This window comes from Telopea speciosissima, chromosome 4 (assembly GCF_018873765.1).
Source record: "Telopea speciosissima isolate NSW1024214 ecotype Mountain lineage chromosome 4, Tspe_v1, whole genome shotgun sequence".
Classification (NCBI taxonomy): domain Eukaryota; kingdom Viridiplantae; phylum Streptophyta; class Magnoliopsida; order Proteales; family Proteaceae; genus Telopea; species Telopea speciosissima.
This window is the reverse complement of record NC_057919.1, coordinates 31,055,504-31,080,149: the sequence shown is the minus strand read 5'-3', so window position 1 is coordinate 31,080,149 and position 24,646 is coordinate 31,055,504. Positions and strand designations below refer to the sequence as shown.

General features: G+C 39.8%; 2 protein-coding genes across 2 annotated transcripts; one reads left to right on the top strand and one right to left on the bottom strand.

The window, feature by feature from the left end:
* Positions 1–2,318: 2,318 nt before the first annotated feature.
* LOC122659197 (glutamate receptor 2.8-like) lies at positions 2,319–17,786 on the top strand. Its single transcript, XM_043854336.1, has 9 exons — positions 2,319–2,344; positions 2,487–2,691; positions 10,986–11,244; positions 11,420–12,738; positions 12,855–13,167; positions 13,721–14,130; positions 14,251–14,342; positions 17,440–17,633; positions 17,728–17,786. The coding sequence occupies exons 1-9, from the start codon at positions 2,319–2,321 to the stop codon at positions 17,784–17,786; spliced, it is 2,877 nt and encodes a 958-aa protein (XP_043710271.1).
* Positions 17,787–20,893: 3,107 nt separating this feature from the next.
* Positions 20,894–24,280, bottom strand: LOC122659196 (ATP-dependent zinc metalloprotease FtsH homolog). The gene is made up of 2 exons (XM_043854335.1): positions 24,093–24,280; positions 20,894–21,083 (listed from the first exon to the last, which is right to left on the bottom strand). The coding sequence occupies exons 1-2, from the start codon at positions 24,278–24,280 to the stop codon at positions 20,894–20,896; spliced, it is 378 nt and encodes a 125-aa protein (XP_043710270.1).
* Positions 24,281–24,646: the final 366 nt, after the last annotated feature.

Sequence of the window (24,646 nt, the reverse complement as noted above, 5' to 3'; positions counted from 1 at the left end):
TATTGATTCTTAGCAACAAAAAAAAAAAAAAAAATTATATTCACCCTTGCGACGAAGGGGGTACTGTAGTATCACAGTAGTCCACGGTTTCTCCCCTTTGTGTGCACTAGGTTCGGATCTCCATCCAATGTTATACCTACACAGATTGAAACAAAACAACATGGTAGGCTTAATACTCCACCTTCAACCTAGCCATTTCTAGAGCACAGAAGTTATTGCAATCTCTGAATGAAAACACTAAAATAAAAGTTATTGCAACGTTTGAATGAAATATTTTTTTCTAAAGTAGTTTGTTTGTGTTAGTTGGTTAGTCTCTTTAGCTGATGGCATTGCTGAAGGTGGGAGAGTCTAATCTTGCTAGGTTGTTGGAGTGTTTAGGCTATCTTAGTAATTTTTTTTTTCATTTTTTTTCTTATTTTAATATATACGATCTTTTAGCAAACAAAAAATGTTAGAATCTATAGAATAACTTTTTCAACGAAACCATTCTTTGCTTGCCAGAATTAGGAAGCTCTTCCTATATAGCCCAATTATTTGTCAGTGCTCACTTGTTTAATTTAGCTGAGTTGACCACATGGACAAGAAAGCTTTGCAAATTCATTAGAATGTTTTGAAATTTATTTTTGGGCAAAAGTTTCATGCACGGTTGTGACTCCTCTCACAATAGGGGTGGAATGACCAAATGTCCCCCCTATTTGACAAGTCGTAACCATCCCTCATATGTGGCCATGCATGAAAACCGTCCCCCGCACACCCCCCTTTTTATCGAAATAGACACTTGAAAAATTATAAGATAATACTAATTGGGGAGGGAGGGAGGGAGGGAGGGAGGGGTTATGATTGAATTTGGCTTTGAAATTTGTCGTTCCTACTTCATAGCATATCCTATCTATCCAACAGTCAGAATTTCCAATCCAATCTTCTATATGGCGCAACCATCATGGGAAGGCGGCGGAGGAATTGTATCTTTCAAGTTTTTCTAGGAATGGTGTTAGTATCACATCAATAATTCTTATTTATGTAGCTATTTAACAAATAATCCTGTACCCATATAAGACACGGAAATTTTTTGTATTCATTTTAATAAAAAGAAGATGCAAAGAAATAAAAATCAAAACGATGGTCACATAATTGTCAACTCTTTTCAATCCCAAATTTGTAAACTAAAGAAGAAAAATAAAAAAAAATCTTCTATAAACGATGGTTCTAGCTATCCTTGAAACTAAGGGTCTCAGTTGGTGTGGTTTTGGTTATTCGGTTTGGTTGCGGTGCGATTTAAATTTTGATAAAGTGAAATCAAAATCGAACTGGATAGGAATCAGCTAAAATCAGAGTCGTTTTGCATACGGTCTAGTTTTATCGGTTTCTATTCATTAGTAATAAAAAAAAAAAAAACTTGCTTTTCTTTATCCAACTCACAACCGGCTTACATGCAGTCTGTGTAGTGTCGCTTCTAGGAAATAGTAATGAAGACAATCTTGGTTTTCAAAGTCTTTATATTCCCGTGTTTCCCCCCATTCTCTCTTAGTCTCCCTCACTCATCATATTTTCCATGCCTATGTGATATTTAAAAAAAAAAAAAAAAAAGAAACTTCTCATCTTCACCCATCCTTTTTTCTTTCCTATTCTTTGTTTTTCCATTTTTTTTTCTTCTCCAAATGATAAATAAACTATTTCTTCTATTAACAAGTAGGGTTTTGTTAATCTATTTTAACAGCATCCATCATTTTCAATTCGTACTTGAACAAATATAATATATAGTTAACCCAAGACATTTTACTTATTTTATGCTTCTAAGTATGTTGCAATATTTGTTGTTTATTAAATTAATCATTATGTTATTAATTACTCCAATTGATGTATGGGATAGTATTCGAGTAAGAGGTACCGGTTTCTATTCAGTTTAGACCGTAGTTTTGCGGTGCAAATCAAAACCAAACCGGGAAGAGAACCTATAAAATCAAAACCGGATCATTTTTCTACGGTGCTGTTCGTTTCAATTGTAAACGGTCGATTTTGATTCTGATATTCGGTTCCGGTTCCATTTGAGACCCTTACTTGAAACCAATCTAAGGCCCCAAAGCCAGCCCCAACTTTGTTTCTTGGTTTGGCTAATTCATCTGATAGACCATTTAAAAATCTTGGGATCCATGTAATAAACTAGGTACATTGACATAAGAAATAACTATCCTTACTTGTTTGTCTAATGAGACGAGTCATTGACCATTGGTTTAATGCCTTTTATCCTTTCACTATTGTTCTATTCCTATTTGCCACCTATTTTGACTGAATTTTTTTTTTTTCAAGGAAGGTGAATAATGACTGAATTTGTTGATGCTTGCAGGTGGTATTCAAGTATAATCCTGTATATATAAAAGGTTGGATTTAGAGATTCTGATATCTTTAAATATATTAAGTATACACTTTCGAATGGTGAAATCAACTTATCTTTCCCTGTTCTTCTTCTTCTTCTTACTCTCTTCCAGCTTCTTAAACAAGTATGTGGTTGCTCAAAATGGAAGTATCAATTCAAATATATCCTTGTTTCATGTAGGAGTTGTTCTTGACTTAAAATTGAAAATGGGAGAGATTGCTGAGAGCTGCATCTCTATGGCTTTATCTAATTTTTATGAAATTCATGCAAATTATACGACAAGAATTGTGCTCCACGCCATGGATTCTGAACAAAATGTTGTTTTTTATTGAATTTTAGATTTGCCCAAAATAAAAACAAAAATTATATTTCGGAAGAAGGTTGGAGATATAAAATAAATTGGATCTCACTCACCCTTTTTTGGATCTAGGATATATAATATCTGGAGCTAAGGGTGTCAATCGGTTCGGTTTCGGTTCAATTCCAGAGAGTGTTGTAGTGATCTGAAATTGAACCGAGAACCCAATCGATTCTGAAATTGGATACTCAAACTGAACCTGCTCAGTTTTGGTTCGGTTTTGGTTCTTATTTGGTTCCAAAATTCAGTTCTATTAGGTTCTTACACGGTTAGGTTCCAATTCCTCTACTCAGTCCATATACTATAATATACATATTATAATATTATAGTATAGTATAATAGTATTATAAAATCTAACACTAACATTAGTAATATATTTTATACCATACTAGTATTATAATGTATTAATATACTACAATATATTAAAATAACATGCTATAATATACTACTATCTAAATTCTGTTTGGTTCTAGAATTCGGTTCCTATGCTTGATCCGAAACTGATTCAATTCTGAAATCCAATACTCAAATATAACCGAATTTTATTCGGTTCGGTATGGCTGGTCTGGTTTCAGTTTCGGTTCTAATTTGGCACCCTTATCTAGGGCCTAAGTCAGTTAAATTAAGGAGGAAAAAAGCAAGTGTGAAGTCATTGCCATTAGAGCCTCGCTTGAGAGGGAATCGGTGGTTGTCACCGAGTCCACTTTGGAGTCTAGACTTGGTACCGCACTATGAGTAATTCATGGAGCATGCCTCGCCTCAGTGCCGCACTGTGCAAGTTCGACAGTTGGTCTTTCCTAAGTGGGGTGACAAATGTGGGATCGGGCTCCTCTATGGCACAAGGGTGTGCCGCACATCTTGTGGCGTAGCACCACAGCTCGCCACGTGGATGAGTTCCCCTTTGGACGGTCTAGATCGAGCTTGAAATCCTGAAATCCTCCTGTACATCGTATGTGCACCATCCTCAGCTTTCCGAGCTCGATCCAAACTGTCCAAAGGGGAGCTTGTCTGCGCGGAGAGTTGTGGTGCCACGCCACAAGATGTGCAGCGTACTCCTGCGCCATAGAGGAGCCCAATCCAACCAATGTGTCATATAGTCAGTTATGTGCTACTCGGCAAGAGGAGAGGAGGTTATTGGGCATCTGGGATCTCCACAAGGGATCTCTATAATCTATACAATGCCACCAGGTTATAGGATTTTTGGTTGTTGGGACTGTTTTGTTGCAAGCAAAACAGTCATTTAATTTAAGTATTGTTGGCTCATCCTGTTGTCGCCAGAATTGATGTGAAACTGATATCAAATCAAGTTCAAGACTTTCAAAAACTCCATGTTCGGCATCGTACTCATCCTGGTACTCGTCGAAAATTGGAGGTTTACTCAAATCAACCTGAACAAAGATTCGCTCGTCAACAAATATTCGCTCGTCTGCAACATCATTCGTTGTCTGAATGTCATCTCTAGTATTGATGTCCTCCATGGGAGCTGTACAATCACCTCTATGCCTGGGTGCCATCACAGCTTCTCTCTCTTCTCCAAAGCTCTGATGCCAAACAATGCGCCCTGGTTGGAAGATACGGATCGGGAGAATCAAGAAGACACTTCAAGGGTTTAACGTGACTCTTCAAGGAGACGGAAAGATTTGCAACTCTTCAAAGAAGCAACGTAATATAACTTTCCAGAGTTATAGGGTAGAACACTACAAGGTCCCAAAATACTCAATAGAGTAATATTTCATTAATCCATTCTTCACTATTGAATGAGCATCGCTCTTACATATTTAAAGATAAACACAAAATCTAATTTCAAGCCCTAATTGCATTCTATCCTACGGCTACGATTAAATTAGAAATTAAATCATAAAATAAAGGAAAATTAAATCCTAATCTAAGCTAAACTCTTAACAATTAAGAAATACTAAAATTAATAAAACTCAATCTAAGGAAGGAAGGTTGTTGAAGAAATCGGATAAGGCATTTTCCTTCATGAGTTCGTCCAAGGGAGAGTAGACTCTCTCATCAAAATCGTCTCTCTCTCCTCAAAATCGTCCAAGGGTGTCCATGTGGCATTAGTGGTGGCTAGGTTGTTTCCTTGTGAAATTCATCCAAGCATGGTCTTGTGTATTTCATTCCTAAATTATAGGAGAAGTAAAGTCATTTCCGTAGTTGGGGTTCCAGCTTCTTGTTCCACGAGTTATCCTCTTTCTAGAATTAGGTTTCCAAAATAGTAGCAATCTCCTCCTCAAAAATAGGAAATTGTAATCCTTATAGGAATCAGTTGGAGATCTTCTTGAAGTTAAATCCACATGGCAAGGGGTGAATCGCCTTTGATGATGTACTCGGTTTGGCATGTAGGTCTAGGCCTGCATCACAACATGATGAGAAATATAATTTAATATATATAGTAAAAATCTCATATATATATATATATATATCTTATTGCAACCGAGGTTGGTTCTAACAAGATTGTAACATTATTTTCTTGTCCCTTGTCTTATTCTCTAAAGTTATCTTAGTCACTTGTGAAAAGGATTTTCAAAATAAGTTGAAAAATGACTTATCATTATGTCATTTTCAAAAACTATCATTGTCCATGTGAAATGATAAGATTACCCGACAACAAGATATATATATATATATATATATATATATATATATATATATATTTTGCTAAAGGTCAGCAAAGTGTGTATTAACTATCAAATGTCAATGTTACAAGTTCTGAAAGATCCCCCGTAGGGGCAATAAAATCATCAAACAACTCTCATATCCCCTTTTAGCATGATGCCAAATAAGGGCAAATAACAGCAACAAATAAATTTCCAACTATCATTGGAAACCTGCTCCTTTCAAGTAGGTCCCACTCTATATCGTTGTGAACAAAGCTTGGTGCTTCTCCCCACTTCTGGGATTCCTGTGTTGAAGCGCTCCTCTTCGCCATAAGATCAGCAACTGTATTTGCTTCTCTGTAACTGTGGGTAATTCTCCATATAATACTATTAAGGTAGCCCGCAACCTCTAGCCAAAATTGACGAAACCTCCATGGAATCTTTCCACTCCTAATGGACTTCACCACCGCTTCAGCATCGTACTCTATCCATAGCAGCTGAATGCCTTTATCTCTGGCCAACTGAACACCAAAAAAGAAAGCAGACAGCTCAGCAAAGAAGTTTGTATTTATTCCCAGGTACTGCGCAAAGCTTCCCTCTGGCCTTCCTAGGCTGTTGCGAATTATCCCTGCTGTACTAGCATGACCCGAATTTCCAATGGAACAGCCATCGATATTTAACTTCCTCCAATGCACATCTGGTTTTCTCCATAAGATTTCTCTAATTTGGGTGGCCTTGGCATTTGGAAAAGAAGCTCCAATTTCGCGAGAAATAACCAGGTCCTGTAGAGATTTAATGGTACACCTCATTAGAGTAGACGCATCCTTCAGATCTGACTTTAAAGTGTACAAGATGTCGGTTGTTCTCTTCCCATTCCCTTCAAAACGACGCATGTTTCTTTCACTCCATATGTAAAATGGAACTAGAACAAAACCCGCTAACCAAACTGAAGCTAAGGCACTTGTTTGGGCTTTTTCCTTCCACCATACTATCAACTCTTGTATTGAATCCTTTGCCGGCCAAGCTTTTTGAAACATTGCTAGAAAACCCTACCACAACCTAACAGAGAAAGAGCAATCAATGAAGATGTGTTTCTGGGTTTCATTTGCTTTCAAGCATAGGCTGCACTGTGACACCATAGGGACGCCTCTCTGTGTAACCATATCATCCGTTGGCAGCTTAGAATGCAACAGACGCCATCCAAAGACCGAGTGTCGAGGCTGCAAATAAGAGGCCCAGACCACCGAATGCCAACCCATTCTACAACCTTCCCTTCTTAGCCTCTCCCAAGCTGACTTCACCGTAAAATTCCCCTGTTGGGATAGGGTCCATACTCTGCAGTCCTCAGTCTTGATGGTTGGTAGAGCTATGGACTTAGCCTGGTTGACAACTTGCTGTAGCACCGCCGATTCCACTACAGGAAAACACCATTCAGCATTTTTAATAAAATCAGCAACGGGGTGTGTAACGTCCTTAGCTAGGTCCCATACCCCTGAAGATCTTGGTGAGCTGAAACAACAGTCCCCTGTAGCCATCGATCATGCCAAAAGTCAATGTTTGTGCCGTCACCCACTATCCAGGCTTCATGGTCCGAAACAAAGCCCCACATCTTCCTAATTCCGTTCCAAATTGAGGATGGGGAATTAAGATGATTTTTAATCAATCCCTTTGTTGTGAACCTCGCCCGAAGAAAGTTGGTAATTAGTGTGTTTTCCAACTTAATTCCCCAACAGAGCTTACAGAGGAGCGCCTTGTTGACATCCCTTAACTTCCTAATGCCCAAACCCCCTTCATCACGAGGCTTGCATACCATCTCCAATCTCACAGTAATTCCTTTGGACGATTCCGGGTCCCCACTCCAAATAAAATTATGTACCCACCTCTCCATCATAGTTAATAAAGACGTAGGCCACCAATTAATAGAGAAAGTATGAATTGGCATGCTTGAGATGACAGACCTTACCAATTGAATTCTCTCTGCCATTGAAATTAACTTTCCTTTCCACCCTGCAAGCCTTGACTTGAACCTGTCCATCATTGACAACAGAGCTTCCTTCCTAACCCTTCCTTTAAAGATATCAATCCCCAAGTATCTGGTGGGGAATTTTCTGTGCGAGAATCCAATGATGTCCTTGATCCTGGCCTTCCTGGCAGCGCTTACATTACATAAGAACAGCTTACTCTTCTACAAATTAATACTCTGGCCTGAGTAACCTTGATAATCCCCCAGGAACGCTTTCAGCCACCGCACAGGGCGAACACCTGCTTTAATAAATAGGAAAACATCGTTAGCGAACAATAAATGGGTGGGGACCTGGACCCCCCCTTGGCCCTGTAAGTGGGGTAATCTTTCCATTCTCTCTTAGCTGTGCCAAACCCCTGCATAAAACTTCCTCAACGACAATAAACAGTAGAGGGGCCAAAGGGTCCCCTTGTCGAAGCCCCCTCTCAACTCCAAAAAAACCCACTGAACCTCCATTAATTAAAATTGAGAGCTTTGCTGAAGCCAGGAGCTGATGAATCAGATTAACCCAAGTGTCACTAAACCCGAACTTCCTCATAGCATCAAACATGAAGTCCCATTCCATAGTGTCATATGCTTTCTGAATATCCAGCTTCAAACCCATTCCTCCTTCAAAAGCTTTCCCATGCAGGGAGTTTGTGAGCTCAGAGGCCGCACAAATATTAGAAAAAAATGTTCTTCCCCTTTTGAAATGCACCTTGTTCTTCAGAAATCAGTTTAGGCAGGAGCCCCGACAATCGGTTGGCCAGGATCTTTGGTAGCAATTTATACAGGAAATTCCCTACACAAAATGGTCGAAACTTGTCCAAGGTGATAGCCTCCTCCACTTTAGGCACTAGGGTGATGAAATTGTTATTAACACCCTTAGTAATGACGCCCTCACAAAAAAAGTTTATAACTGCCCTGCACACATCCTTCTCAATGATCTTCCAACACCTTCTATAAAATGCGCCTGGAAAACCATCGGGTCCAGGGGCACTGTCTGGATCCAGATCAAACACTGTAGCTTTAATCTCTTCTTTGCTCGGGACTGCAGTAAGGAACCCATTGTCTTCCGCTGTAAGCACTTGAGGAATGCATGAAAGCAACTCCGGGAGGGCCATAGAGGGGGTACGTTTATGGAATGCCTCATAGTAATCAGACACATAACTGCTAATCTGGTTAATATCACTGAGGAGAGAACCATCCGCCTTCTTCAGCACCCTAATAAGACTCTTTGATCGCCTTATCCTTGTAGCAAGGTGGAAAAATTTAGTGTTGCGATCCCCACAGGTGAGGTACCTGATTCTCGACTTCTCCGCCCATAATTTCTCCTACAGGGAAATAGCCCTCACATAATCCTGCCTAGCATGCTGTTCACACTGCACCAAGAACTCCGAGCTTCCCATAGTTTCAATGGTCTCCTGTGCATCCTCCAAAGCATTTCTAGCACGCTCAACTTCCACATTCACGTTTGGGAACTCTGATCTGGACCACTTCCTCAATGTAACCTTTAACCTCTTTAGCTTCTGAGTAACCACATAGAAAGGAGTCCCTGCAACATGGTCAGCCCAAGAGCGCTCTACAACAGCCATAAAATCATCATGATCCAACCAAAACCGTTGCAGCTTGAAAGGACAATTCTTCGGTTTTGGCACTGCATCCGCTGCCACCAGAATTGGCGAATGATCCGAGACTGATCTCGAAAGCACACACTGGAAAGCATCACCATAAGCATCGAGCCATGCCGAATTACACAGACTTCTGTCGAGCACTACAATAGCGTTCCCTCTCCTTCTATTATTACTCCAAGTGAACTTGTTCCCTTTAGTCGGCAGCTGGAATAGCGAGGTGGCATCTAGAAATGCCGTAAACTCCTGAGCAGATCCATTATTGAAAGCACCAGGTCCCCGCCTCTCTGACGCCAGCAGTGTGGCATTGAAATCCCCTAAAACCAGCCAAGGCAGCGCTGATATTGATTGGCTTGATAGGTCTACCCACAACTCTCTCCTTCGAGCACGGAAACTACTAGCATGGATCAAGGTTAGGAAAAACCTCTCCCCCCTTACATCACACAACACAGTAAGTTGTTGATCCGACGAGCTAACAATCACTGGCTTAGAAACACTGTTCCTCTAGACGATCCACAAATTTGGGTGCTTTCCCTGTCTTTCATTATGAATGCACTCAACATAGAAACCCAAGTGCTTAAAAAATAATTTTGGAAATTTCTCTGGACCCACCATTGGCTCACCCACACAAATCACGTCAGGTGCATGAATCTTCACTAGAATTCTTAAGGCAGCCTTAGTGTTGCTGTTAAGAATTCCACGCAAATTCCAGTACACAACCTTCATTAAAAATTAGAGGGTTTAGCGCCATCTCGTGCGGCTCTGTGTGGCAGATTTCGCACCTTCTTCGGCTGCTTACCCGCTCTCTTATTCGACACTGGCGTGAAAGAATCCACTAGCTCTGCATCCACTTGTCTGACCTCATCAAAAGCCCTAAAGGGGATTGATGGGTCATGAAGAACAACCTGGTCCTCCCCGCTAGGCAAAAACTCCTGGTCACACAACACCCCTCCCTATGCAGGGGAAGACCCCTGTGAGTCGCTAGTGCCTTGGCAATGCAAAACCACCTCAATAGTCCCTCCCACGCTTAAAATCTTTGGTTGCACAATAGGTCCTTCCCCCACGCTCACATTGGCTGAGCCTTGCTGCCCCTCTATCGACTCACTTCTCATCTCAGGCTGCACTACCCCACCCGTCCCCTGATGCACTACCATAGCCGCACTAGTGGAACTGTGCAGCACCTCCTGAACCGGAGAACCAGTCCCTCCTTGGCACGCAACCCCTGTGTTTGATGCACCAAAACCCTCCTTATGCCGCCATCAAAGCCCTCAATCTGATGTACCACTAAGGTCTCGGTGGCAGGGCAAATTTGCACTTCAGGCTGCTGTGAAACAATAACTCCCTGCACTGCCGTCCCTCGTACCGAGGTCCCTGACGAAGCTTTCCTACTCCTCCTCCCTACTCTGGCATCAACATACTCCGCTCCAGGGATAGCAGCCTCCACTCGTGTCACCTGATGGCTAGTAGGGTAATTCTCTGACCAATGCCCATACTTCTTGCAACCCCCACAACGTGAAGGTGGATCCTCAAACACCACCGATTGTTTAAACAAAAACAACTCAGCACTCCCAGGCTGCTTCCATTCCACCAAAACTTCTGAAACCCTAGGCTGTGTTTCATCCACATCCACACAAACCCTAGCAAAGTGACCATAGAACGAGGCTTTGGTCTTTCTATCAATGGCTACCGGCCGTCCCACCGCATTAGCTATGGAAAAAAGTATATCATCGTGCCAGTACTCCTGTGGTAGACCTGGAAAGCGGATCCAGATTAACCGATGATACATCTGTTGCGTATCAATGTTGAAATCCGGACTCCAGCGCTAAAACCTAAGCAGTTGCCCTCTAATACGGCAAGGCCCACGTCTCCAAATCATCAGCATATCAGACTCCAAATCAAATCTGAATAAAATAAACCCTTTACCTAGGGTTTTTAACTCCACTGTCCCCGAGAGGGCCCATGTGTCTTTTACAAAACTCCTAAGATCATTCATCGATAAATACCTGAAGTTTAGCCTGCCAATCAGCAAAAATTTGAGTCTGCTCATCTGCTCCTCATATGCCAACTGGGGGATCTTGATGCGCGTCATGTTACCGTCCCTCACAGGCTGAGGGAGGCTCTCCATGTTAGGAACAGGGAGTCGCGCACCTACTGCCGCTGCAAAGGACTTTCGCTGGAGAACCTGCTTCGGGCCAGACTCCTCCTCACGATGGTGATCACCCTCCACGTTCCCCCCATTGAGATCCTGCAATTCCCTCGCATCAGGATCCAAGGTTTCCGGCTGATCTTCGTCTCCTTCATGAAAAACCCTAGGGGCGCCCTCCTGGGAAACCCTAGTCGCTGCGCCGCTCTCACGCTCTCCAGAACTCATATTTCCTTATATATATACTAATTAATTGGCTCCAGATCATTTACTATTCATTCATTTGCTACATTTTACAAATGCAGCTTTATACTTGATGAAAGTTGTAAAGGTGCAAGCTATCATTGGGCCACAAGAGTCAACTCAAGCTTCATTTGTGATCGAACTTGGAGAAAAAGCTCAAGTGCCAATTGTTTCTTTTTCAGCAACAAGTCCTTCTCTTTCTCCCCTTAAAAGTCCTTATTTTATAAGAACAGCTATTGATGACTCAACTCAAGTTAAAGCTGTTGTTTCCATTATTCAAGCCTTTGAATGGAAGGAAGTGGTTTTGACATATGAAGATACCAACTATGGAAATGAAGTTATACCCTATTTCATTGATGCCTTCCAAAAGATTGATGTTCTTGTTTCATACAAGAGTACCATACCTCTGGATGCAACTGATGATCAAATATTAAAAGAACTTCATAACTTGACAACCATGCCAACTAGGGTTTACATTGTCCACATGTCTTCTTCTGTTGGATCTCGGCTTTTTATGAATGCAAACAATGCAGGAATGAAAAGCCAAGGTTATGCTTGGATTGTCACTGATGGGTTATCAAGATTAATGGCTTCCATGAATTCCAGTGTTATTGATTCAATGGAAGGTGTATTGGGTGTAAGACCATACATACCAAAGTCCAAAAAGCTTGGAGAATTCAAAGTCAGATGGAAAAGAAATTTCTACTCAAACAATTCATATGGTGAAATATCTGAGCCAAGTCTCTATGGTATATGGGCATATGATATAGCTTGGGCACTAGCCATGGCAGTTGAGGGAGTTAGAACCATGGATCCTCAGTTCCTTAGTAGTAACACTACCAATAATTTAACCGATCTTTCAAGCCTTGGATACTCAACAATTGGCCCACAACTTCTCCAGACTATTTTGAGCACTAGATTTAATTTGGTTAATGGACAGTTGGAATCTTCAGCTTTCCAAATATTCGATGTGATTGGGGAAGGGGAAAGAGTGGTTGGCCATTGGACCCCAATGGGAGGGATTTCAAGGCAGTTAAACACAACAAATAACTTAACAGATTCAGGTTCTATGAGTAACCTCAAAGCTATTGTATGGCCAGGAGACTCAACAACCAAGCCAAAGGGTTGGGTTATACCAACAAATAGTCAAGAGAGGTTAAAAGTTTTGGTGCCAGTTAAGACTGGCTTTAGTCAATTTGTGAGCATGGAAAGAGACAACATCACCAATGAGACGATTAATATCACAGGGTTCTGTATAGAAGTATTCAGTAATATAACAAGTAGACTACCCTTTGGTCTCCCCTATGAGTTTCTACCTTACACACTCAATGGAACTGATCTTGAGAGCTATGATGACCTAATGTATCAAATTTATCTTAATGTGAGTGAGTTAGAATTATAATTTATTTTCTATTATGTTCATGAACGGCATTAATTAACATATATTTTTCAATCAAAATTAATACTAATTTATTTCTGTTGTGATGGAACAAACAGAACTTCGATGCAGCAGTAGGGGATGTATCGATTTTGTTTAATCGATCTAATTGTGTAGATTTCACATTGCCTTATACAGACTCTGGAGTGACAATGGTTGTGGCAATGCAGGATAATTTGGAGAAAGAGTTGTGGTTGTTCTTAACGCCTTTAAGCCTAAAACTTTGGTTGGTGACTTTAGGAGGTTTTGTCTACATAGGGGTCGTGGTTTGGATTCTTGAACATAAGATAAATCCCGAGTTTGGTAACTCACGTAGACAACAACTTCAATCAAGTATTTGGTTCTCCTTCTTAACACTTGTATTTGCCCAACGTAAGTATATAATCTTCTATCTTCTTTTTTTTTTGGATAAATTACACGTCACCCCTTAGTTTTCAAACGAAACTCAAATCACCCTCTGGTTTTTGAAAATACTCATCCGTCCCCCCTCTACAGTAACGGTGTTAGTCTGCTGTTAGTTATTTGTGTGAAATGACTATTTTACCCTTGTACTAAAACATTAGAATTAAATTTACAATACTACCTTCAAAGTCTATGTTTGGATGCCAAGGGTAGTGTAGGGATTTAAATTTATTTAAATGGCTGACATCATCATTTAACAGCATAAAACTAACTGTAGGGACTAATTTGTCATATTGGGGTCTAATACAAGAGGTGAGTTGAGTAATTTACCTTTTTTTTGTTTTTTTTTTTTTGTTTTTACATAGGTAATATCACTTTATTGAAAAGAAGAAAAACTATATAGAGAGGAAAACAAAGGCAACAGAAAGAAACACTTCACAGCACAAGAGAACGCACTAACTTGCAAGCAACCAAAGAATTGAGTATCAACATAATAAAGAAGTGTTTCTATTAATGGTTGCAGGAGAGAAGATTGAGAGCAACTTAACAAGGTTGGTGTTGTTCACATGGGTGTTTTTTGTGTTAATCTTAACACAGAGTTACACTGCTAGCCTCTCATCAACTTTGACAGTACGGCAGTTGCAGCCAACAATTACAGATGTTAATGTCCTAAAGAGTAATGGATATTATGTGGGATACCAAGGCGGCTCGTTCGTGGGAGAGTTCCTGACAAACTATTTGCAGTTTGATAAGTCTAAACTCAAGAGTTATGGTTCTCCAGAGGAATATCATTATGCTTTATCTAATGGATCTGGTAATGGAGGAGTTGCTGCAATTTTTGATGAAATTCCTTATACTCAAGTCTTCCTCAATATGTATTGTAATCAATACACCATGGTCGGACACATCTACTCTTCTGAAGGATTTGGCTTTGTAAGTCTCTCTCTCTCTTGATAGATCTAGTTGCCCATGTAGAAACCCTGCATTAGATTTTGTTTTTTTTTTTTTTTTCATGAATGTATTGTTGGTTCTTATTTCTTATTTTTTTTTCAGGTATTCCCTAAAGGCTCTCCTTTAGTCCCTTACATGTCAAGGGCAATCTTAAATCTTACTGATGATGGAATATTAGACACAATTAGGCAAGGGTAGCTAGAAAATCAAACAAATTGCAATAATGCAGACGCTACCTCAACTTCAACCAACCAACTCACCTTGCAAAGCTTCGGAGGTCTCCTCTCCATAATTGCAGTTGTTTCATTCGTTGCACTGCTAATACACTTTTTCCCGTTGGTGTATGGCAAGTATCAGGCTACATTTAAGATTTTCAGTAATATCATAAATGGTCTCAAGGGCATGCCCCAGGTAACTGAAGGTGGATCCATGGAACATCAACATAAGGATGTTGGGCATACGGACAAAGCCACTGTTGAAGAAAAAGAATGAATACTGTAATTTTCAGTTTGTTCCGAGGGAGCTTAACAGAATGGCTGACTCCCTGGCAAGGAGGGTCCTGTCCGTAACGTGTAAGACAGTTTGGCCTTTATCCAATCCCTGGATCCAAGATCAATGTTTGGTTTCCATGAACTCCACACGTTCTTCTGAATAAATCTACATTTTACCCGAAAAAATAAAAAAAAACAAGAATGATTAACTTTTGAATGCAGGGATTTTACCTGTCAGGACTCTCAAGTCTTTTTTTTCAGTAAAGAAAAAAAAAATCTTTTCATGTCAAACATAATAAATGCAATCATTACAAAGGGCAATGTCCTTCCATGCCCAACATTATAACTATAGGAATAATGTGTCCAAATTATTTCTTTACCATTCATAGATATTTCTTTGTTTTTTCAAAAGATCAGCAAAGGAATATATTAACCAATAAAGATGTACAAAATTAATGTCCAGGCATTCCCAAATAGATAACAAAAACAAAATAGACTTGATACTCCACCAACGACATTGCCATCAACAAGCACATGACTAAGAACTTTTGGCTTGGGGATCCACCTTTGACATTGCCATCAACGGATACCTCAAGAAAAAATGAGACTAGAAACTACTAACTTTGAAGATCATTTGATAACAAAACGAAACATTGGTCTGCCCTGAGCATCCCAAGATACTTCATCGTGGGCAAAGAGAGGATAAGTAGGCCAAGAAAGAGATACAAGATATACCGCACCCTTCTTGGCAATGAGGTCAGCAACTGCATTCCATTCCCTATAGTAATGAGATATTTTCCATGTTATTGTTGAGAGGATATGCTTGAAGGACAAACATTACTTCTGAAACATTCAAGGGATTGTTTAATTTTTGACACATATTACCACCGTACTAGAATCACCTTCAATCCAAAGATGAGTGATTCCTTTCTTTTTGCCAGCTGTAGACCAAGAAATAAAGCTGCAAGTTCCACATAGAAATTGGAATATACTAAAAAAAATTTAGAAACTACCCACCGGATCTCCATATGAATTTCTCAAGATTCCACCTACATTGGCATTTCCTGGATTACCTAACGAGCATCTATCAATATTTAATTTATACCATCCCGTGTTAGGCTTACTCCACGTTACTTCAACAATTTTCATTGGGATAGAATGAAAGACCGCCCCTAGATGCCTTGATATAAAAAGATCCTCCATAGATTTGACATGGTTAAGCATTAAAGGAGCTGCTTCCCATGATTAGACTCAATAGCCTGGACTTCCTTTCATATCTCCATTAGTTTTGCTCATATCAGATGTGTAGTGGGATAAGAATTAAACCTGAAAGCCAAATACAATTCAGCAGTACCACCATAGCCGTCCTTTTCTACCACATTAGAAAATTGTTAATAGGATATGGATTCTGTAGCGCCCCCAAATCCGGGTAAGATATGGGTGCAGGCCCTCGCAGGACACCGTTAAATAAGCGTGAAAGTTTCCTTTCTTTTTCATTTTCTCTCCTTTTGTAAAAAAAATTTGTCAACATGTCCCCTGTAACCATGCACTTACATTATCATCCATGACCTGTAAATCACATTTTAATAATGATATCCATCCATAACCTGTAGATATGTATCCATTTTAATCATCCATCCATCCAATGCATTCTAAAATTGAAATCCATGAAATTTTAGAAATATAAATGTCCAGAACCATCTACTATCAACATTTGTCAATGGCAATTAACAAACTGTTCCACATGATCTTCCCAAAATAACTATTCAACATATCTGTCAACCCAACTACTCAGCATCATCCACCTATGAATTCTAACAATCTGTATTTGTTAATTCCATCAACATATTTGTTCATCTAATTACGTAAAAAAATATATATCTAACTATATACATAAAAGAATCTCTGGAGACTATATCTCCAAATCTCCTACTGGGAAGGGTGGTCAATTTCCCCTCTGGCTTTCTGAATGCAGTTGGCACACTGGCACTCCACGTGTGTGCCATTTAAAAACATAATAGCTATGGGATGAGCAGCTAACTCAATGAGAACGAAAACAGGTCATATCATGCTCATGAATATAAACTCATGCTACTACTGTAAAACTCATATTGTAACAAAAGGCTATAAATCTGATATATTACCAATGACCGTAAAAATAACTGACATGCTTGAAACTAGTAAACAATGAAACCATCGTTTTATCTACTATTTCTTATTTCTTGGATTATTGTGTTTATCACTCTATTGTTTTCTTATTATAACTTACTTAAGCTGTCATTCTATTATTCTCTTTTTGTGGCTTACTGTGTCTGTCAATCTGTTATTTTCATATTATAACTTACTTTATTTATCATTCTCTTATTCTCTTTCAGTGGCTTGCTTCTCTGGTTGTATGTCAACCTCTGTCATTCTCTTATTCTCTTTCTTTGGCTTACTTTATTTGGTTATCTCTATAAATCTCTTACTTTAGCTTACTTTATATTCTTATACTTTGTTGTAGGGATCTCATAAATAATGAAAACAATATCTATCTTTTTTTTTCTGTGACTTGTAAATTACTGTGTCTGGTTGTTTTGTCAACCATACATCTATCATTCTTTTTTTTTTTAATAACATTACTATACTATACTTGACCTTGCAAAATTTCCCATCTAAATGGGATTGTCTGGTCTTAGTTTCTTGCTTTACCTTCTTTTCTTTTCGTTCTTGACCACACAGGATCTTCCATCTCAATGGGGTTGCCTGATCTTAGTACCATTTTAATATTTTCTTTTTGTTTTTATTCTTGACCTCACAGGATTTCCATCTCAATGGAGTTGTCTGGTTTTGGTTCCTACCTCACAGGAGCTTCCATATCAATGGGGGTGCCTGGTCTTGGTATCTTGCTTTACTTTACCACACAGGATCTTCTATCAATGGAGTTGCCCGGTCTTGGTATCTTGCTTTGCTTTACCTCACAGGGTCTTACATTAATGGAATTGCCTAGTCATGGTATCTTGCTTTGCTTTACCTCACAGGGTCTTCCATCTCAATGGGGTTGCCTGGTGTTGGTATCTTGTTTTGCTTAACTCTATTTGTCTTTCAGGGTCTTCCACTAACTTGGGGTTGTCTGGTCTTGAGTATCTCACAGGGTATTCCGTATAGCGGGGGTGCCTTGTCTTGACCTTTCTTTCCTTTTCTTGTTTCACAAGGTCTTCCACTAACTTAGGGTTGCTTGGTCTTGATTATCTCACAGGGTCTTCCGCATAGCAGGGGTGCCTAGTCTTGACAATCTCACAGGGTCTTCCTCATTACTCATTAGCAAGGGTGCCTAGTCTTGATTTTTCTTTTCTTATCTGTCTCATAGGTATGCGTGCCATGCTTCGTTGTACTTTGCTTTTCTTTGCTAACCTCTACTTCCAGTCCACCTGGTGGAATTGTGTGTCCATCAAACCTGAATTATTAAATTATTGAATTTAATTTTTGCATTTTATTATTTTATTAGGGCTTATAAGAATGTTCCATAGGTGTTAACCTAAAACTGGTCTGAACTGGGAACGGGACTGGACATCCTGTTTATATGGTTTCCATGTCGCACGTCACGAGAAATGGTGATTTCGGTGCATGGATGTGGGTACACATTGAGAACGTGTATAGATAAGAATCCGGTACGTATATCTTATGTATTGCTACTGGTTGTGTGTGTGATATACTTATCCGCCACTCGATGACCCTTAGACTTGAGAGATTCCATTTGTTGTAGTGTGGCATTACGGATTTTGGTAAGCCAATGGTTAATGTCCAATCGGACTATAAACCGGTACACTGGATTCGTGATCCAGCATTGTAAACAAAGAGGTTTCTCAACATGGAATCCACTGCCCATTTATGGGGAATATCTAGGAGAGAGAAAGTCAGTGAATGGTCGGATAGAAATCTAGATCCAGTGTTTATTCGAAATATTTTATAAATTTATTTTAAATAAAAATTAATATATAATATATTGAATTTTGATTTTGAAGTTTTTCAGCCGTCCGATCGCAATCACATATTCTCTCGATCAACGTACATGATGAATTGGGGATAAGTAGCATTAAAGTACATACCCTATAATTCATTATGGGATATTAGGAAAGTGGAAGGGCTTATGTGTAATAAAAGAGTTTATTGGACACATGGCATTATATGAGAGAACAAAATATTTATGGTTGAATATCTTTTTATATTATGGCAAGAGATATTATGAGAATATCTCATGAACCATAGTTTAGAAAGATTGTATCCCTTTTGAAATTCTATGTCTTCACTTTAGTTGCAAATTGGAGTTGCAAAAATTAGAAGATTCATAAAACACCAAAATAGAAGATTAAACCAAGGCCAAGATGGAAGGGGATTACTTGAGATCCAAGGTTCTTTAAAATTATAAAAGAGGGAGAGGGAGGAGCCTCTCCATGATTTTGGTAGTGCTCCTCCCCCTCTCCACGTTTTCTCTCTCTCTCCCCTCTCTCTTGTGGTGTGTGATTGAGTGAGACTTGAGTTTAAGAACTCAAGAGGCTTTGGTGTTTTGGCTTCTTCTACAAATTACAAGAATTGATCAAGCTTCAAAGTGTTGAACAAATTTTTTCAATCTCCATATTTGCACAAGTTGGAAGACCCATTATCTATAGGAGGAGTTACGCTTGCGACTCTACGGTAACCATGATTTTATTTTGAAATTATTTCATCCCTACTCTTGATCATGAACAACAACCATTGACCCGATCCAAATTCCACTGCGCAACGGATTTATTCCCAACACCACCACTATCTAACTCAACTCTAGGATGAACTAAGATATTGATGGAATCCCTACTACCCACTCCTAACTAGAGGAAGGGACATTGGGTGACCCATTACCCCACTCATTTCTATTGTTAAGCTAAACATTAATGAAACATTCAGTTTCAGTTTCTTTCTATTCTTGGTTGTACTTTACTGCTGTTTACTGTATTATACTGTATTTTTACTGTTCTGTGTTATTCTGTGATATTTTTTATTGTTCTATTCCTTTCTGTACTTTTCTGTGATTTATTATTCCTCATAATACTTTATCTCATTTAATAAAAACATATTGAAATCTCAAGGAATAATAAACATGCTATAATTGTGGAAAAACATGCGAGGATATGATGGAATTCCCCACATCTTAAGGTCCACAAAATAGAGTACTCGGGGACAATCCCACTAATGTCTCACCTCTTGGTCGTGTCACCTATATTAGCATCTCAAGTACTGTAGCTCCTATCCTAGTTTGAATTCAACTACTGGATAGTTTACTAAATTTAAGGAGCCTTGTGCATTGGGTACGCCTTTTTCTTTTTTTACCTTTAGATCACACCATATCATCGCGATGTCACGCACACAGGTTTTTCTCTTCTTCTTTACTTTTGAAATAGTAGCTGAGGCCCAAAGGACCTCAACCAAAACCCTCACACAAACACCCAACACCAGGGGAAAGAGGGGCTGCTGGTAGAGACCCCCAACCCTACCCCACACTTCAGTCACTTCTCCTAGTCTCCTCTTCTTCTCCTTCTTCTACCCTCCATCCTCTTCTTTAATTTTTTCTGTTTATTTTTCTCCACCTTCTCAACCAAACACACATAACAGCACCTACAAACACAACAGCTCCTACACACACATTGTTATCCTTCTTATCAAAATTCAAGAACCATCACTCCTTACCCCTTTTCTTCTCTTTTCTTTCTTTTTCTTTTCTCTTGGTGGTTGTGGCTGAAACTACAAGAACCTCAACCACGCACTCACACCCATAATTACAGCAACACTCTCTCTCTCTTTCTCATACACACACACACACACACACACACACAAAGCAAAGGAGGAGGGAGAAATGGTGCGGCCAGACCTACTGGTCGTGCCTGCAGTAGGCGCTGATAGCAGGGCTAATGTAGAAGGGTTCAATTAAGAACAACTCTACAGTAAGATCGTTAATAGTTGCAGCAGATCATCAATAATGGAAGCAAATCAAATTTAGGAGGTAAACACCAAAATAGAAGGAAAAATATACTAGGCAAATCAGCGGTGAGAATGGACTCTAAGGTTGATCAAGTGGAGTAGGCAATGAGGAGAATCTTTTCTGAAAGTTTGGTTTACTTCTGATGGACAGAAGTGGAGATATGAGTTGAGGATGAAAATAGAAGGTTGGGGCTGTAGAACAATCCAGCCAATAGAATAGGTCAGAACTGGGATCGAGTGGGGTGGTTAGTGGTGTCGATCTATGCTCCAAAACCCAGCAGATTTCGATGGAGGAATATGGAGATATGCAGCCTTGAAGTTGCAGCAGGAACTGGGGGGCAGAACTGAATCCACAAGGTCTGAATAACATCCTTATGTTGATCTGCAACAGCAGCAGAAGCAGCAGCACTTTCAATTGATGGTAGGTTGACCCAAGTCTTCAAAGGGTATCTTCACAATAGTTTATTGCAGTCACAGAAACAGCACAGTAGTGTATATCAAACAGGGAAGGGAGGAGAAGAGAAGATAGAAGAAGGGGGTAGGGGATGGGCTTTCTCAGCCCTAGGTCTCTCACCCACAGTTATCCCAGCTGTTGAACAGGGGTTTCACTCCCATAATCGAGTGCAATAATGCCTCAAAACTTCATTCATTAATTCCCCGTCAATCAATTACAATAGCTGCCTGTATATAGACTGAGGCTAGGCTACAAAATAGAAAGTAAAGCTTAGCAACTGTTTGGAAAATAGAAACTAATGGAAATAGAAACTGAATGAAATTAGAAACTACTAAAGAACTCAGCCTTCTAAACATGCAAAGAAAATAAAATTAGAAACCACCTAATATAAACTGAAAATAGAAACTAAACTATAGCAGCATTAGGATAGAATCTTCCTTCACTTGATGGGCCCACAAAATCTTCTTAAAACCAATCCCAAATAAGGAAAATTTTGGCTGACATTGTTCAGGTGAACAGTGAAGTAAACAGTGTTTTAGTCTTCAACTTGGGTCTTCTAGAAGGATTCTCATCAAGGCAATATGGGTTGTGACACTGTTCAAGTGAACTGTAATTCCTGACTTTTCTCCTTTTCATGCTTCGATCTACATCAAGGCTGTTGTACCCTCATCCCCTTCAGCCTCCACATCAACTATCTCTTTTCTCTTGACAATTCTGTTTGATGTTTCTTTCAAAACTGAGGCACATATTCTTCCCTTCAATTTATTATTCTCTGTTTTCTATTCTTTCATATTCTGTTTCTTGTATCTCTTATTTTGCAATATGTTTTTCAGAAACTTTGAATTCTCTTCTTCGTTTCCAATTCATATTCTATTATGGAACTTCACAATAAATAGTAGCACCAACTCTGTTTTATTCTGGCTTCTGAGCATTAACTTCCTTTTTGCTCCTACTGTTACAAACCTTATTCCCGTTACTAGAAACTGACCAGAACCTAATCTGATCTGATTGGATATCATAGGAAGCTTAATAAAACTGACCAATCAAAATCGCAAGGTTTCTTGGGTACTAGAGACCACTAAGTTGCACTTCCAGCCCAATCTGATTCATATTTTAAGAGTTTCAATTTCTTTCCTAATCCCCTATATTCTAAGCTTTTTTTTTTTAATTACTTTTCCAGAATTTCTGTTACTGTTCTGTTCATATTTCCTCTGTTATAACCTGGTCAGTCCTTGTTGCCCTATTCATATTTTAATTTGGTACAAGGGCCCATTACCTGCAGGCTTATTTTGATCCTCACCTGCATGCATCACAGACGGAGATTTGTTAATAAGATATATGTCAGTTTTCAGCTTTGGGGTCTAATTTTAATTTGGGTGTAATTACTAAAGAGAGTTTGTAACTTTTAAGTTAAATCACAGGTCCAATTTCGAGTATTAAGAAGTATATTTTGATTAGGTTATTGAGCAGCCATACGGTTTTCTTAATGGGAGTAGTTAAATCATTCGAAGTCCAAGTCTTTAGTCCAATTACAGGTCAATCTTTTCATTCATAAACATGTACATACCCTCCCTGATTTGATGGTAACTGGGAATAAATTCAAAATCCCATCTTATTTGTTCTTCTTACTAACTTTATCTTCTCCTTTTCTCCCAGATTATCAACCTACTCTAGTTATTTGTTTCCCTTATTATATTACAAAACAGATCTGCAAGGCACATTATTAATAGGTACAGTAGCAAACTCCATTCCGTTTTCAGTTATTTAACTTGTTCTCATTTCTTCATTATTACTGCAGTTCTGTTCATGTACATACCATACAGCAACACCCACACACATACAACTACAGCAACACACACACACACACATATATAGAGGAGTGAGAGCGGAGACCAGGCCCAGCCAGTCCCTGCTGCTGGCTGCACCTGCTGTTGGTGCGGACAGCAGCTGCAGCCTGCTCCATGCCAACCCTCATTGATCAATCTCTCCTCCAACTCCCTTCTACATCTCCTCTTCCTATTCCTCCTCCAATTTCTCAGCAAAACCCCACTTTGAAACCCAAAAATTCTTCTCACTTAAAACCCAAAACCCAACTAAAACAGAGTAATAAAATTTCAGACCATGGAATGGGTTGGGAGATCCTACCTTTTGAAGAAATCTCTTCTTTCTTGGTTTGGATCTTCAAAGAGCACCCACCACTTCCAAATCCTTGCTTCAAGTATGCCTTCCAGCCATGGAAATTGATTTCTCACTCACAAATCCCTAATGCTTACACCCAAAATCCCTCTTTGGAAGACTCTCTCTAAGGCTCTCCTCTTTCCTACCGATTTCCCATCCCAATGCACCCAAAAGCCATAATCCCTGGCTCACTCCCCCTTCCTTTCCACGGTTTCTCTCCCCCTCTCCCTCCCTCTCTTCTTCGTTTTCTTCTCTCTCTCTCTCCATGTTTTTTCTTCTTTCCCCCCCTTCCTAAACGACTTTGCCATTACTCTAGCAGTCGAGCAACCATTTTTTTTTTTTTTGTGGAAATTATCATTGGCACCCATGAGTTACACCCTCATTTTAATGGGATCTGGATCCTCTACTTCCGAGCTGCCCCTACTTCTGTGCACCCCATACACAGCAAAGCCAAAAAGACCGCCTTACCCCCGCTCGGGCAGGAGTAAGGCGGTCTTTTCGCCCCTTGCTGTGTCTAGGGCGCACACGGCAGTATGGGCAACTCGGCAGTAGAGGAGCCCGACGCATTTTAACGCAACCCCATTAAGTACCCAAATATCGAAATGTACACAAAATCTAACGGGATTAATCTTTTAACAGTCAAGTAATGACGTTAGCAGGTTATTTTTTAAAAGACAATTTTGCCCTTATATATGAACTACCTATTCTACCTTTCAAATAAAAGAACCAAACACATCCCTTCTTCTTCCCACCCCTCTCCCCACATGCGCCCCTCTTCTGTACCTTACCCTATTTTACCCCCTCCACCTCCACCTCCTCCTCCTCACCCTTTGCCGGGCCTTAGCAAAGCTGCATCAAGAACATCAGGCCTGTTGGTAGTAGCAAGCACGATTACGCCATTGTTGTCGGAGAAACCATCCATCTCTGTCAATAGCTGGTTAATGGTCTGCTCCCTCTCATCGTTCCCACCACCGAGCCCAGCCCCACGTTGCCTCGCCCACTGCGTCGATCTCATCGATAAACACAATGCAAGGCGCCTTCGACTTTGCCTTCTCGAAAAGATCCCGAATCCTCGATGCCCCAACACCCACAAATAGCTCCACGAACTCCAATGCCGCACAAGAGAAGAAGGGCACCCCAGCTTCTCCTTCGACTTCAAGTACCGATGGAGGAGATGAAGAGGAAAGGAAGTTGATGTTATTATCAATAGGCAGGATAGGAGGAATGCTTTGTGAAATTGATGTGAAAATTAAGGCATCCAAAGTGGCTTGGCAGACTATGTTGATAAGATTCTTGGAATTGGGTTTCCCTTGATGGAAGCTTCAAGTGATCAAAAGCTTTCTTTTACTAGAAAAAGAAGATGGGGGTAAGTATGGTTTGG

What these genes read in the sequence shown, in the direction of transcription:
- LOC122659197 (XM_043854336.1), top strand. Translation starts at nt 2,319, where the DNA reads ATGACTGAATTTGTTGATGCTTGCAG. An exon ending in AACACTTGTATTTGCCCAAC is followed by an intron (nt 13,168 to 13,720) that starts GTAAGTATATAA and finishes TAATGGTTGCAG; the next exon opens with GAGAGAAGATTGAGAGCAAC. An exon ending in AATGGAATTGCCTAGTCATG is followed by an intron (nt 17,634 to 17,727) that starts GTATCTTGCTTT and finishes TTTGTCTTTCAG; the next exon opens with GGTCTTCCACTAACTTGGGG.
- LOC122659196 (XM_043854335.1), bottom strand. Translation starts at nt 24,280, where the DNA reads ATGAGATCGACGCAGTGGGCGAGGCAACGTGGGGCTGGGCTCGGTGGT. An exon ending in TTGCTAAGGCCCGGCAAAGG is followed by an intron (nt 21,084 to 24,092) that starts GTGAGGAGGAGG and finishes ACTATTGTGAAG; the next exon opens with ATACCCTTTGAAGACTTGGG.